Here is a 14822-nt window from a genome sequence, read left to right on the forward strand (position 1 = left end):
ATGCAGCTTAAAGTTGAGGTTGTTTTTAAGTGTAATTGGCAGTGTTTTATTTTTCTCTTTGGAGGTCCTCTAAAATAATTATGCATTTTACAATGGACATTTTTTAGTGTTTGATTGTGATTTTTTAAAATTAAATTTATTTGCTTGGCTGTTTTGGGTCTTAGTCTTACATAATCACTGGCCCACGAGACCTTTGTTGCATCACGTGGGAACTTTTGTTGTGGCACACGGGCTCTGGAGCATGTGGGCTCAGTAATTGTGGCACTGGGGCTTAGTTCCTCTGCAGCATGCAAGATCTTAGTTCCCTAACCAGGGATCGAACCTGTCTCCATGAACTGCAAGGCCAATTCTTAACCACTGGACCTCCAGGGAAGTCCTAAGTATGTGTTTTAATTAGCTGCTCTATGCTTAATACATAGTACAGTGCCTGGTCCTATAAAAAGTACTCACATTTGCTGATGAAGAGTGAGTGAATGAATGAAAGTGAAACTTTAAACCTTGCCTGAAGGTACTTGGACTTATGGATGAAGTCTCTTGCCTATAGGAAGTTTATTGTCCACTCTTGTATTCTTATTATGTCTGACTTAAGATTTGTGAAATGGCCAATATGCTCAGCTTGGAACAGTGCATCGTCCATAAAGATAGGGCTGGAGGACTCCTCAGCTTAAAAGTTCCTGTAGGAGGAGGCGGGCAAAAAGAGAAGGGGGTGGCAGAGGATAAGGTGGTTGGACAGCATCACTAACTCACTGGACATGAATCTGGGCAAATTCTGGGAGAGAGTGGAGGACAGAGGAGCCTGGCATGCTGCAGTCTGTGGGGCAGCAAAGAGCTGGATGGGACTGAAGAACAGAAACAAGGAGGTGTCTCGCTTGCTGAAGCCATCACCTGGTAGAAAGTACTCATAGGAAAACTCACCCGAGTCTCCCTCTGGGAGGCATTTGATACCCTTCTCCAATGACCAGAAACCGACTCAATTGTCGGCTGGCAATTAGGGGGCAAGGGGTCAGATGCAGGCTTGTGCTTTGATTGGTTTGTGATGTAGTAGTGGTTTAGTTGCTAAATTGTGCTGAGTGCCAAAGAATTGATGCTTTTGAACTGTGGTGTTGGAGAAGACTCTTGAGAGTCCCTTGGACTGCAAGGAGATCCAACCAGTCCATCCTAAAGGAGATCAGTCCTGAATATTCATTGGAAGGACTGATGCTGAAGCTGAAACTCCAGTACTTTAGCCACCTGATGTGAAGAAATGACTCATTTGAAAAGACCCTGGTGCTGGGAATGATTGAAGGTGGGAAGTGAAGGGGACGACAGAGGATGAGATGGTTGGATGGCATCACCAACTCAATGGACATGAAGTTTGAGTAAGCTCCAGGAGTTCGTGATGGACAGGGAAGCCTGGTGTGCTGCAGTCCATGGGGTCACAAAGAGTGACATGACTCTTTGGTCGGACATGACTGAGCGAGTGGACTGAACTTGAAATCTCATGGACTGCAGCCCACCAGGCTCCTCTGTCCATGGGATTTCCCGGGCAAAAATACTGAAGTGAGTTGCCGTTTTCTTCTGCAGGGGTTCCTCTCAACCCAGGGATCAAACCCTGGTCTCTTGCATTGCAGGCAGATTCTTTACTGACCGAGCTACCAGGAAAGCCCCTCATTTGTGCTGCTTGATGAAAATTCTCAGTGAGCCTCCTTCACTCAAGGGGATTCCTTAAGACACTTAGTGTCTTTGCTGAAATTCAGCCCAGAGGTTGGAAGACCAGTTTACTGCGGAGCCTCGAGAGAGCCATGGTGACGCCTGCCAAACCCAGGATGAATGCCATCAGCCATCTGTGGAAATCTTCCCAGAAAGTAACTCTTCTCAAGAGAGACCATTGTATTAATAAATGAGCTGCTGATGAAATGACGAGGTGCCTAAAATACCATTAGGGAAGCTGCGATTTCAATGTAGCTAATGAAAGATAAACAGTGACATGGTGAATTGTCACCTCTGTCCTGAGGTCATGTGTTGACAGACGATCCTTGGGACTGAGATGCTGAGCAAGGAGGATGAGAAAATACTGCAATTTGCTGGTGACCTTTCAACCTGGGCTTCCCTGGTGGCTCAGATGGTAAAGTGTCTGCCTGTGATGGGGGAGACCCGAGTTCGATCCCTGGGTTGGGAAGATCCCCTGGAGAAGGAAATGGCAACCCACTCCAGTACTCTTGCCTGGAAAATTCCATGGATGGAGGAGCTTGGTAGGCTACAGTCCATGGGGTTGCAAAGAGTCAGACATGACTGAGCGACTTCACTTTCAACCTGGCACAGAGCAGAATGAGGGCTAGTCTAGATACCGTCTTCATTCACGGTTAGAACAAAAAACAGTTGCTTGCCTATACCCAGAGGTTGATTAAAAAACTATCCCATAAACCAACTCTCCCTTCCTGTGTTTTGTGTGTATGTGTTTCTTTTAAAAAACATTTATTTATTGATTTGGCATCATGCAAGATCTTCGATCTTTGTTGCAGCATGCCAATTCTTAGTTGAGGCATACAGGATCTAGTTCCCTGACCAGAGATGGAACCCTGGTACCCTGCATTGGGAGGTGGAGTCTTAGCTACTGGACCACCAGGGAAGTCTCTAATGCTTTGTTTACCAAACAGTATTTAGGTCTAAGTGCTGTCTCTCTGTTAACTCTCCGTATGGAATGAAATCAATGCTCAGTCATGTCAAACTCTTTGCAGCCCCATGGACTGTAGCCTGCCAGGCTCCTCTGTCCATAGAATTTTCCCAGCAAGAATACTGGAGTGGGTTGCCATTTCCTTCTCCAGGGGATTTTCCCGACGTAAGGATGGAACCCGTGTCTTTGTCGTCTCCTGCATTGCAGGCGGATTCTTTATCGCTGTGCTATTTGGGAAGCTATGTATGGAGGCCCCTCCCTAATGTTGTCTATTGAAGTGAATCTCCCAAGTCAGGTACCAAATTGACATCCAAATTAGCAGTAGGTGTCAGTACCAAATTAGCATCCTGGCTTTCAAATGGGTCTCGTGTGAGATTAATTAGCAGGATCTTGGTGGGATGGGTCCCCTGGTTCTCGATTTATCCTTGGATGATTGGATTTGAGTTCCTGAAACTTGAACTTCAAGGACTAAAACCTGGATTCAACATGTCCAACCTTAAATGTCCTGCCACTTATTCATCTTGATGAGAGAAATCCCACCTACTAGACTTCTCAGATCACGTTGGCTGTGATTCCCCATCATGTCTTTACAGCAAGGATGATCAAGATCTTTAGTCATAGAGAATAAATAACCTTGGTTTATTTGTAAGTACAGCTCTGTGAGCGCAAGTAATTTATGGACATCATTTGCTATTTGCATATGAAGTAGGCTTGTTTTTTTATGGGGAGAAAATGGCTCCATTGAGTTACAATTAGCCTACCTGACAGTCACAATTAGCCACAAGCCTGGTAGTTAATCGAGCACACAAAAGCTGTTTAGACAAAGATGGACTGAATGTCTTGTGCAACTGATTCATGGCTGTGGCTTCTCTGTTTTCTGTTTTGATACGGTTTAAAGTTACTCCCTGTTCAAAGAAATGATTCAAATATCTCTGTTGACTTCAAGCTTCCTGCTGGGCAGTGTCTAGAATTAAACGAACATCAGAGGTTGTGTTGCAACCCAGCTGTTCAAATGCGTTGATAGGTTGATAAGTAAGAATGAGAGACACGGTTCAACTGTATAGCGTGTAAACAGTATTGCCCTAACAACACAGGGCTTTGGAAGAGAGGAGAGGCCAAGGTGGGGAGCGAAAACTTGAATTCAAGTATAGGTTTTAATTTTTATTCCATGTTTATGGTGCATAATACATGCAAATTGGACATGTAAACATGTTGAACTTCTGGTCCTCCAAAATACTTTTCATCTGAAAGCCTGTTGGATGATGAGTTGGTCTCCCAGGAGCTAGAAGATCATTCTGGAAGAGTCTATAAGCTGAACAGATTGCTGGGATGTTTAGGATCGGCAGGCGAAAGCTCTGGAAGCAGAGTGTCACCCGCGTTTTAATGGTAAGGAGCTGCTGTCTATGAGCTTGCACATGTCTTAGAACATCATCTCTTGCACCTGTGTGCAAAAATTCCTAAAAAAGTTCAAAATCGTATTCTGATGAATCTGTGAGAAACAAGTTTATCTACTAATTTTTGGATAGTTCATAAGGCTATATGTTACTTCAAATTTAAAATTGAAAAGGAGTTTCATCTTTAGGCTTTTCTGCACCTTGCCGCCTAAACTGTGGCTTCTTGTAGAAATACAGTCTCCATCTTTTGGGATGATGCTTATTGTTGTTCTGTCGGTAAGTCGTGTCTGACTCTTTGCAACCCCATGGACTGCAGCACTTAAGCTGCAGCCTAGCATTCAAACCAGGCTCCTCTGTCCTTCACTCTCTCCTGGACTTTGCCCAAACTCATATCCGCTGAGTGGGTGATGCTATCTAACCATCTCATCCTCTGTTGCCCCTTTCTCCTCCTGCCCTCAGTCTTTCCCAGCAACAGGGTCTTTTCCATTGACTCACCTCTTTGCATCAGGTGGCCAAAGTATTGGAGCTTCAGCATCAGCATCAGTCCTTCCAATGAATATTCATGGTTAATTTCCTTTAGGATTGATTGGTTTGATCTCCTTGCTGTTGAAGGGACTCTCGAGCTGCTTGCCTGATGGAAAAAAATCTACTCAGGGTGCCTTGGTGACTGCATTCTCCTAGACCCATAAGCTTTTGTTGGTGATGAGAATTTATTAAGGCAGATTCTACAGGCTTCTTTAAAATGACACCCCACCACTTACCCTGTCCCCTATCGCCTTCTATGGGCCTGGAAATGTGCTCACAGTCCGTGAGCTACAAGGATGAAGAATGAGCTTCCCTTAGCCTAGGACTCAACTCAGCAGCTTTGGATTAGGCAGATGCATAAAGAGGTGTTTTGGAGCCTCTTCCACTGATGATTAATGTCAGAAGAAAATTGAGGTTTCTCCAGAACTCTGTTGTCGACATTGACCCATACTTCCTCAGGGCTTGAATTGCTGTATCTTTTATGCACCCCTAGCATCCTGGATGATTCTGGCCAGCCTTGCAGTTCTGCTCTTCCACCGCAAAACACAGAACCGTTGTCTCTGTTTTTCCTAAACTCTCTGCCACCAGCCACCCTCCTTCCCCTAGCCCCACCGTTCTGTTGCATCTCTCCCAAGATCAATATCTTTCAGCCAAGCCCTTGAACTTGTTGGCCTGCAGACGCTTATTATTTAAGACCAAGTACAGGTGCCACCTTTTCTCTGAGAAGCCTCCCTGACACTTCAGGAGGAGGTGGGGGCTCCCTTCCTTGGGTCCTGTCTGCACTTTGATGCTCGAGCTCTCATCACATTGCTGTGGTGAGATGGCATTTGTCTACTGTGAGTTCCTGGATGACTAGACGGTGCTTCCTCCATCTCTGATAGCCTTCCCCTAACACAGAACCTGTACTTGTTGTTGTTCAGTTGCTGAGTCATGTCTGACTCTTTGTGATCCCCTGGACTGCAGCCTGCCAGGCTCAGAACCCGGTACTAATACACCTTAGTTTATGCTTTCTCAATAAATTGAATTAATTAAATGTTTCACATGTCTGAATATTTCCCCTATTCCTCACTTTTCCGTGCTTCATTACCGAATCACAAAAATTAAAATTGACGATAAAATCACGAATATAATGAATGAATTGGATTCTTTCTTGGCACTGGTTACCTTTTAGGAATATCTTAAGTTTTTTGGAAGTTTCTATACATTTGGGATGCTGGTTCTGTTTACCCCCCTGATGTATATTAACAGAATTACCTTAATAATGTTGCAGTGTATTATGTAAGTAATTACACATTTTCTTTTTAGCGCACTGATTTGATGGTTTATTAAGTTATACCTTTGTCACCTAAAATAATTAATGACAAAGATTCCCAAACCACTTAAGATACAAAATTTAGCCCCTATATTTAAACTTAGTCTGCAGCTATTACTGTAGTGATGCTATATTTGTCATTAGGTTATTGTGATATAATAATTGACTCTGTTCAGAATACACCTGCAAATAGCCAAATAAACCATAAGCTTTCTGGGTTTGGAAAAGTCAAACCATATATCCTTTTTGTTGTATAATAAACACAAATGCTTTTCAATGAAAAAACTCGAAGTAATTCTCTATCTATTGACTCAGGCATCAGATATGATGCCTGCCCACCCCCACCCCCCCTTTTTGGGCTTTTCTCAAAGATGAAGAATGCTTAGTACCTACTTTCAAGCGTACCATGGACATGAATTCCAGACTCAACAGATTTTGTTTTTCTTTTTTTCCCTAAAATTAAACTGGGATTTGTCGACCTTTAGAAAAAAAACACTTGAAAGATTTATGAGAGTCCTCTTGGCCTAAATTCATCTAATTGGACACCTAGTTTTGAAATGGGGGCAAGTTTTCTCACTGCTGCTGAAATATGTATCATTCGTGTTTTCCACTTACGTCCTGATCCTGGGGATTACTGTTGCTCACTAACTTTCCTGGGATTGCTAGGTTTCTCTAAACAGTGATTCTCGAGGGGGTGGGAGGTAGAGACTGGCTGGGGAGAGAGGGCACCTCCTTCCCCTGCTGAGAACCTCCCCTGGAGGGGCCATTGTTCCTCAGGCAGTACACAGTAGAAGCCAAGCCAAGAAAGGAACCTTTGCTCTCAGATACCTTTTGAAAGCTGAAAAGATATCAGTGTTATTGTTTGGCAAAATAGCCTAGCTGGTTTCAGTGTTCTCTTAATCAGGCCCAGACGTGTTTGGTCCTGTGAGCACATTTCACACGCACAGATGAAAACAGTTTCCTTGGAACTTGGGGAGGTGAAAGGCTCTAGGTTATAGCGGTCCCCAGCCTTTTTAGCACCCGGGACAGATTTCCTGGAAGATGGTTTTTCCATGGCCTGGGGTAGGGGGAATGGTTTGGGGATGAGTCAAAACTCATTACATTTATTGTGCACCTCATTTCTATTTTTATTATATCAGCTCCACCTTAGATCATCAGACATTAGATCGTGGAGGTTGGGACCCTTGTTCTAGGATGCAGGTGTGGGGAGCTGGCAGGTGATGCTTGCTAATACCTAGGTGGAGGCTCCCAAACCTGAAGGAGTCACAGCCCGATGTGGCCATGAAGTCACTACACCATCTCTAGACCCTGGGAGAATGTGACTCGAGGTGCAGAATCCACCCATTCCACTAGAATCGGGTGACCACCTATTTTGTGCCTGCCACACTTCTGGGCCTTGTGGAGTTGAGCTGAAACCTGTCCTTCCTATCGATTTTTGCACGACCCAAATACTGACAGAAAGGAAAGATCTAGAGTTACGGGGATCCCAGCTTTATGCATTTGGACTTTCCTAAGTTCCTAACTCAAGTGAAAACCTCGTGGTGTTTGTAAATTATGATCAAGTCATCAAATGCTTTCCTTTGAGACAGTGTTCTCAGGCTGGGCCACCACTGTAATCATGAGGGGAGCTTTTGAGAAACACCACTCTGCACAAGAGCAGTCAGTTTCTGGGGAGACAAAGGAATCAGCATTTTAAAGCTTCCAGGTGATTCTGATGAGCATCAGCTCTGAGCATTCTGGTTCATTGTGATCAATAAGGGAGGTTTTGGGATTTCAGCCCTGTGCTATAGACAGTGGGGCTTCCCTGGTGGCTCAGTTGGTAAAGAATCTGCCTGCAATGCAAGAGACCCAGGTTCGATCCCTGGGTCCAGAAGATCCCCTAGAGAAGGAAATGGCAACCCACTCCAGTGTTCTTGCCTGGGAAATCCCACAGCCATGGATAATGTGAATGATGACGTTATATATGTATTTTTTTTAGCAAGTGAGTGAAAACCATTTGAATTATATGGCCTCTGTTGCCCAAGGGGACTCGGAATTGTACAAGAGTGGTATTCCTGATTTTGAACTAAAACCTCTGTAGGATTGGAGGAAGAAAGAATATATGGGCATATGGAGGCTAAGCCTTATAAAAATTTTTTGAAAATGTTTTATTTTGTATTAAGGTATAGGGAACCAACAAACAATGTTGTGATAGTTCCAGGTGGACAGCAAAGGGACTCAGCTATACATATACATGTATCCATTCTCTCCCAAACTCCCCTCCCATCCAGGCTGCCACATAACATTGAGCAGAGTTCCCTGTGCTATACAGTAGGTCCTTGTTGGTTACCCATTTTAAATGTGGATGTGGGTACACGTCCATCCCATAAAGTCTCACTAAGTCTTGGTCAGGTGCAGACATTTGGGGTGTAGAAAATGGACTCCGTTCAGTTCAGCTGCTCAGTCGTGTCTGACTCTTTGCGACCGCATGGACTGCAGCACGCCAGGACTCCCTGTCCATCACCACCTCCCAGAGTTTACTCAAACTCATGTCCATTGAGTGGGTGTTAGAGTTTGGATTATGGAATGCTGGGGGGAGAGGAGGTAAGTTGGTGATGGGGACATGCCTCTAAGCAGATTTTGGGTTGGCTTGGGTAAAAAATCCACACACAGTGACAGGTAAGGTGGGATCTTCTATATGCTTGGAAAGAATGACGGGTAAGGGAGTTGGTAAATGGGGAGATTTAGGGGCCCTGAAAACTTCAGCAACAATAGACAAGATTCCAGAACTTACTCTCAGGTGGAAAGAAAATTGATGGGACCTTCTCTGTTGAAGTGCTAGCTAGCTCTTTGCGATGGAGGGGGAGTGCAACTCTTGTTAAATAAAGGAGGGCTTCCCTGGAGCACCTGCTGGGAGTGGATTAGTCAGCGTGGAGTGTCTCTCCCTCCCAGGAACCACTCTGCTCAAGTGCTCTTAACGCGGGAAGGAGGTGTAGCACTTCCTCCTGCAGCTGTGGCCCTTCACCTGGAGAAGTGACATAAAAGGGGAGGAAGGGAAGTTAAGATGCCAGAAGCGCAGTGGGGAGTGGAGCCTTGCTCCCTTGCGGCTCTTCCAGCCAATTAATCTTCCAGCAGGTTCGGATGGTCCAGGAGGCATCGTCACAGAGCAGCCTCTCCCAGCGAGGAAACTGGGCCCTGAGGGTTATGGTGAAAATGCTGGAAGACAGAAAAGGGAGGCTTTTCTTTGTTGGAAGACATGGAAATTGGGTTAACTTGGAGAGGGCCCTTTCATTTGTAGAAATGAGAAGCAGAACTGCTTCCATCTCTTTCTGTAAGTCAGCATGTTTGAATGGGATGTAGGCTAAGTGAGGTTAGTTATAGTGGCTGTGAATTGAGGGGGAGCCATTATCCGTACTAATGATGGAGTTCCGTGCAGTGGTTTCTGCTGAAGTCATAACAACATGCAAGACCCAGGAGCTTATTGACTGAATTCTGCACCTGCCATGGACTCACATGGAGCTAGAATAATTTTCACCAGCCCTTAATTACTTGAATGTGACTTGTGAATGATAAACTTGGTTAATCATCCCCTGATTAGATAGCAATTGAGGCTCTGCTAAGTGCTAGGCGCTGTTCTGGGTACTGGAGATGCTGCGGAAATCAAAATAGAAAACGTCCCTCCCTGTGGAGCTGCTCCTCTTGTAGGAATGATGAGATTCAGGTGATGTTTATTTTATTTTACCCTTTAGGAGATAGGCAGGATCAGCTTAAATACATGGCACACCAATGAGGGAAACCAGCCTGGGCCATTTGGATCTCTCCCTTCAAAAAAGAAAAATAAATACTTATTTTTATCAGTAACCAGGCATTGTATTTCATTTTTTAAATTGGAGTATAATTGCTTTACAATGTTGTGCTATTTTCTACTGTACAACGAAGTGAATCAGCTATTGTTCAGTTGCTAAGTCATGTCCGACTCATTGTGACCCCTTGAACTGCAGCATGCCTGGCTTCCCTGTCCTTCACTATCTCCTGGAATTTGCTTGAATTTATGTCCATTGAATTGATGATGCCATCTAACCATCTCATCCTCTGCTGCCCCCTTCTCCTTTTGCCTTCAGTCTTCCCCAGCATCAGGGTCTTTTCCAATAAGTTGGCTCTTCACATCAGGTGGCCAAAGTATTGGAGCTTCAGCTTCAGCATCAGTCCTTCCAATGAATAGTCAGGGTTGATTTCCTTTAGGATTGACTAGTTTGATTTCCTTGCTGTCCAAAGGACTATCAAGGGAATCAGCTATCTGTATACATAAATCCCTTCCCTCTTGGGCCTCCCTCCCACCCCAGGCATTTTACTTAGACATACACTTTGAGTAATTTTCCCTTCTGCTCATGGATTTGCCCTGATTCATCTACAGTTGGCAAAAATGGAATAAAGTGAAGCTAACTGGCCTAAGACGATCAAACCCATGTCCTTGGCCTCTTCAGCACTGCTTCATCAGGTGATTAATTATCTCTGGGCTTGAGACTGATATTGAGAACCAAAGTGAAATGGGTCTCAGAGGTATTTACCCTGGTGATTTAAGATAAGGAGTTTCAGTTGTAATTCATAGACTCCTCGTTATTTACGGTACTCTCCAGTGAGGATTTAAATCTACGTTGTACTCTCTCCTGCTATGTTTGTTACATTGCTATAAGCATGGGCTTCCTTGGTGGCTAAACTGGTAAAGAATCTGCCTGCAGTGCAGGAGACTTGGGTTTGAGCCCTGGGTTGGGAAAATCTGCTGGAGAAGGGAAAGGCTACCCATTCCAGTATTCTGACCTGGAGAATTCCATGGTCTATATAGTCCTTGGGTTGCAAAGAGTCGGACATGACTGAGCGACTTTACATATGCATAAAAGAATAAAACACCCAACTACAAAATGGAAATATATTCATTAAAAAATATGCAACAGATTCTCAGTAAAACATCTCTTTCTCAGATTCAGATGGACAACAAGGTTAATTGTGTCTTCTAGAAAAGCATTTTTTTCAATATGACATATAGATATATATAAAGGCTATAGAAAGGATAGGTTATGGACCTGGTGTGAACAGTGTGACATGGATACAGGTGAAATTGTCCTTGAGTTTGGGGATGCATGGAGCCCAGCCTATTGGCTACCCAGGCAGGGAGCTTAAGTCCTGGCGCTTCTGGATGTGAAGATCCAGTGGGGGAATTAACCATTTGCTGAGACACAGGAACTGGACAATTTAATCTTTGCAAATACCTTTCAAGTTTGAACTTTTATCTCCATTTTATAAACAAGGGTAAGGCTTCTCATCTCATCCTCATCCTCTGCTGCACCCTTCTCCTTTGCCTTCAATCTTTCCTCGCATCAAGGTCTATTCTGAGTTGGGTGAGATGGTTAGATAGCATCGCTGACTCAGTGGACATGAATTGGAGCAAACTTCAGTTTATAGTGGAGGACAGAGGAGCCTGGCCTGCTGCAGTCCCTGGGGTCACAAAGAATTGAACACGACTTAGCGACTGAACAAGAACAAAGTTTCTCATGGAGTTGGGAATTATAACCTGAAGCCAAAATGAAATGGGTGTAGTTCACGCACTGTTTATGTAGATGAACATGTAGACCTGGGCTTTGGTGCTTTAGAGGTAACGGCAAAGCTTAGTATATAAAAAAAAAAATTGGAAGGATGGGTTTGTCACGAGAAAAAGTCATGGAGCTTTATTATGAAGACACATGGCATTGGGTCTTTGTTGGGATTCATATTTTAAAATCTCAAGTCCTATTCCAGACCTCTCCTGATCTGATAAAAAGACCCCAAGAACCCAAACCAACCAACGAAACAAACAAAAACACAAAAAACCCACCGTTAAGTCTCTTGTCTGTGTTACCTTTTTTTTTTTAAACAGCATACATTGTTGGTTTTTTTTTTTTTAATTTCTTTATTTAACTCTATCAGAATCTTCACTGTGTCATGCGGGATCTTTCATTATTGCACAGGGATTCTCTAATTGTGGCCTGAAGGCTCAGTAGTTGCCCTGAGGCATGTGGGATCTTAGTTCCTGGACCAGGGATTGAATCTGAGTCCCCTGCATTTCAAGGCAGATTCTTAACCACTGGACCCCCAGGGAAGTCCCTGTGTTAATTTTTGAATCAGTGAGAAGTAATGCAAATGTTAAGAGATGGAAAGGGACTTAGCTGTCACAGAGTCCTACACTTCGATTTTAGAGTTGCAGAACCTGAAGTCTGGAAGGCTTAAAAGACAGATGCAAGGTCTTACAATTAGGGGCCACCCTGGGGCTGGAGCCCAGTCTGGCACCAGTGCTCACTTGTGTACATGACATTGCTCTACCTTGAAATCAGCACTTGTTTCTTGGGAGGGAGTACATTACTCCCTCTTTCATTTCAAAATGGTAGTAACATTATTTGTCACAAGTTACAGAAATATTGCAGAAATATTTTATTTTTTATTCTGCAAACCTTAGCTTGCTTATCATTAAAAATTTTTTATTGGAGTGTAGTTGATTTACAATGTTGTGTTAGTTTTTTTTTCATACAGCAAAGTGAATCATTTATACATATATATATATATCTATTCTTTTTAAAATTCTTTTCCCATATAGGTCATTACAGAGTATTGAGTAGAGTTCCCTATGCTGTACAGTAGGTCCTTCTTAGTTATCTGTTTTACATATAGTAATGTATATATGTCAACCCCAAATCTCCCAATTTATCCCCCTAGTGACAATAAGTTTGTTCTCTGTATCTGTGACTCCATTTCTGCTTTGCAAGTAAGTTGATTTGCATCATTGTTTTAGATTCTACATGTAAGTGATACCATCATATTTGTCTTTCTCTGTCTGACTCATTGCCCTCACTGTGACAGTCTCTAGGGCTATCCATGCTGTCGCAAATGACGGTACTTCATTCTTTTTCATGGCTGAGTAATATTCCACTGTATATATGTACTACATCTTCTTTATCCATTCATCTGTTGATGAACATATAGCTTGCTTTCAGGTCTTGACCATGGCAAAACTGTGGTGCCATGAACAAACTGCTTGTATTGTTGTGAGTTAGAGCTTTTCCCAGATATATGCCCAGGAGTGGGACTGCTGGATCATACGGTAGCTCTGTTTTTAGCTTTTTGAGGGACCTCCGTACTATTCTCTATAGTGTTGTTTCAGTTTACATTCCCACCAAAAGTACAGGAGAGTTCCCTTTTCTCTACATCCCCTCTAGCATTTATTGTTTATAGATTTTTTTGATGATGGCCATTCTAATTGGTGTGAGGTGATATTTCATTGTAGTTTTGCTTTTGCAGAAATATTTTAAATATTGCTCTAGATTTCCTTGAACATTGAATAGGTTTCTGAACCTATTCCTCATCTCTATCAGTTGGAGCTTGCTTATGCAAAGAAAACAATTTTAATGTGATCCTTTAAAAAAAAGATGCCATAGTTCACCTCTCGCCTTTGTCATCCTGTTTCCAAGATGTTCCAAAGGCCAACAGGACAAACCACCTCCAACTAATCATCTGATTGCTTGCTCCTGCAGTTCCTTGGCAGCCAGAAAGCTTCAGGTTCAAGTTTAGGGGCTGACAACACGCTGATCCAATCACCAAATATTTATTTGACACTGTTGACTTTCTGTGGTAGTAAAAAAAAAATCCCTCATTGTACCAGGATACCTTAGTATAAGGCAATGAAAGTTGAGATTGATAAACACTGCTCTTTCATCTACATGGCACTAGGGTTAATTTCACATTACTTAGGAGATAGGCTAGTTATGTAAGAACATATTCAATGCTTAACATGCTTTTAAATATAATGCTGAAAACATTTACTTTAAAAACACATTTGGTTTTATATATAAAACTGCTTTAGAAGTTTTCCCCTGTGATATTTAAGTAAAAATAAAATAACTAGTGTTCTGCTTTAGAGGCTAATCTTTCCCTTCCTCCACTAGAATATGTTCTTTTTTTTTTTCTGTTGGAATCTTGTAAAATCGAGTCATAGAATAATGCGTTGCCATGGCAGAATCCTATAGAAATTTCTATGTTCGTTGGAAGCCTTCAGTTGGTTTGCGTCCTGACTTTACTGGCTCTTTAGTTTTGAAATGTGTTTTTGGCTGCCCAGCATTTGCCATCTAGTTGATTTGTTGCTGGGTCCCTGGCTCCCCTGATTGCCGACTGTGCCTACACACTGCTGGAGACATTTAGTATAAACCCAGAAATATCGCTTTGAGAAAAGTCTTTTATTCCTCCCTGCCTTGAATGTGGAACACAGTCAGAGAACAGACATTTTCCTGGTTTTAGCCATGGTTGAAAAGAGATTTAAATTTACTTCTATATGATGTTTATGGAATGTGCATTTTGGGTTAAGACCAGTGTCAGTTCTTTTCTTTAGGGAAATGGCAAGAAGATAGGTAGATTGTTTTTTGGAACCTTAACCTTACCCGGCACCCTCATCCCCACCCCCAACCAATTTGTCTCTCAAGCAGTTCCTTCAGTTTCGGACAAATGAATATAAATTGCATATGTCTAGTGATAGTCTTTCAATAACCCTGAAATTCCCAATTTTTTCCTCTTAACTTATTAATTCTATTGTATCTTAAAAAATTCTCCTTTGACTCTAAATTTTCCTTTTTCTACTAGTAACCACATCTCTTTCCTTTATAGTCAAGTTTCTGGAAAGGGTAGTATGTTTCTCTTTTCCCAATCATTCTTTTCTGTGGTTCTGCATCCATTGGTTTTCTGTCCAACTAATGAAATTATTCTAAAAGAATTACTCTGTTGCCTCATGCTGCATAACAAATCATATCAGAACTTAATGGCTTAACTATCTGATATCAATTATCTGTTATCTCTTAATAGCTCTGTTGTCTCTCTTGAGTCTGCGATATGCTGGGCTCAGCTGGATGGTTCTTCTCTATCACATGTCATTGTCTAGGTTGCA

At 42.7% G+C, this 14822-nt stretch overlaps 1 protein-coding gene across 2 annotated transcripts in view; it reads left to right on the forward strand.

The window, feature by feature from the left end:
• DNAH5 (dynein axonemal heavy chain 5) overlaps positions 1-14822 on the forward strand; it is a 332322-nt gene that overhangs the window by 54271 nt on the left and 263229 nt on the right. Inside the window, exon 1 of one of the 2 annotated variants that reach the window (XM_015459121.3) lies at positions 3483-4039. The exons of the other annotated variant lie outside the window; for it this stretch is intronic. Within the exon in view, the coding sequence (XP_015314607.2) occupies positions 3983-4039 (57 nt within the window). The 5' untranslated portion in view covers positions 3483-3982. Of the gene's footprint in view, positions 1-3482; positions 4040-14822 lie in introns of those variants that run through there. 2 annotated transcript variants of the gene reach the window in all.

Source organism: Bos taurus, chromosome 20 (genome assembly GCF_002263795.3).
Source record: "Bos taurus isolate L1 Dominette 01449 registration number 42190680 breed Hereford chromosome 20, ARS-UCD2.0, whole genome shotgun sequence".
Lineage (NCBI taxonomy): Eukaryota > Metazoa > Chordata > Mammalia > Artiodactyla > Bovidae > Bos > Bos taurus.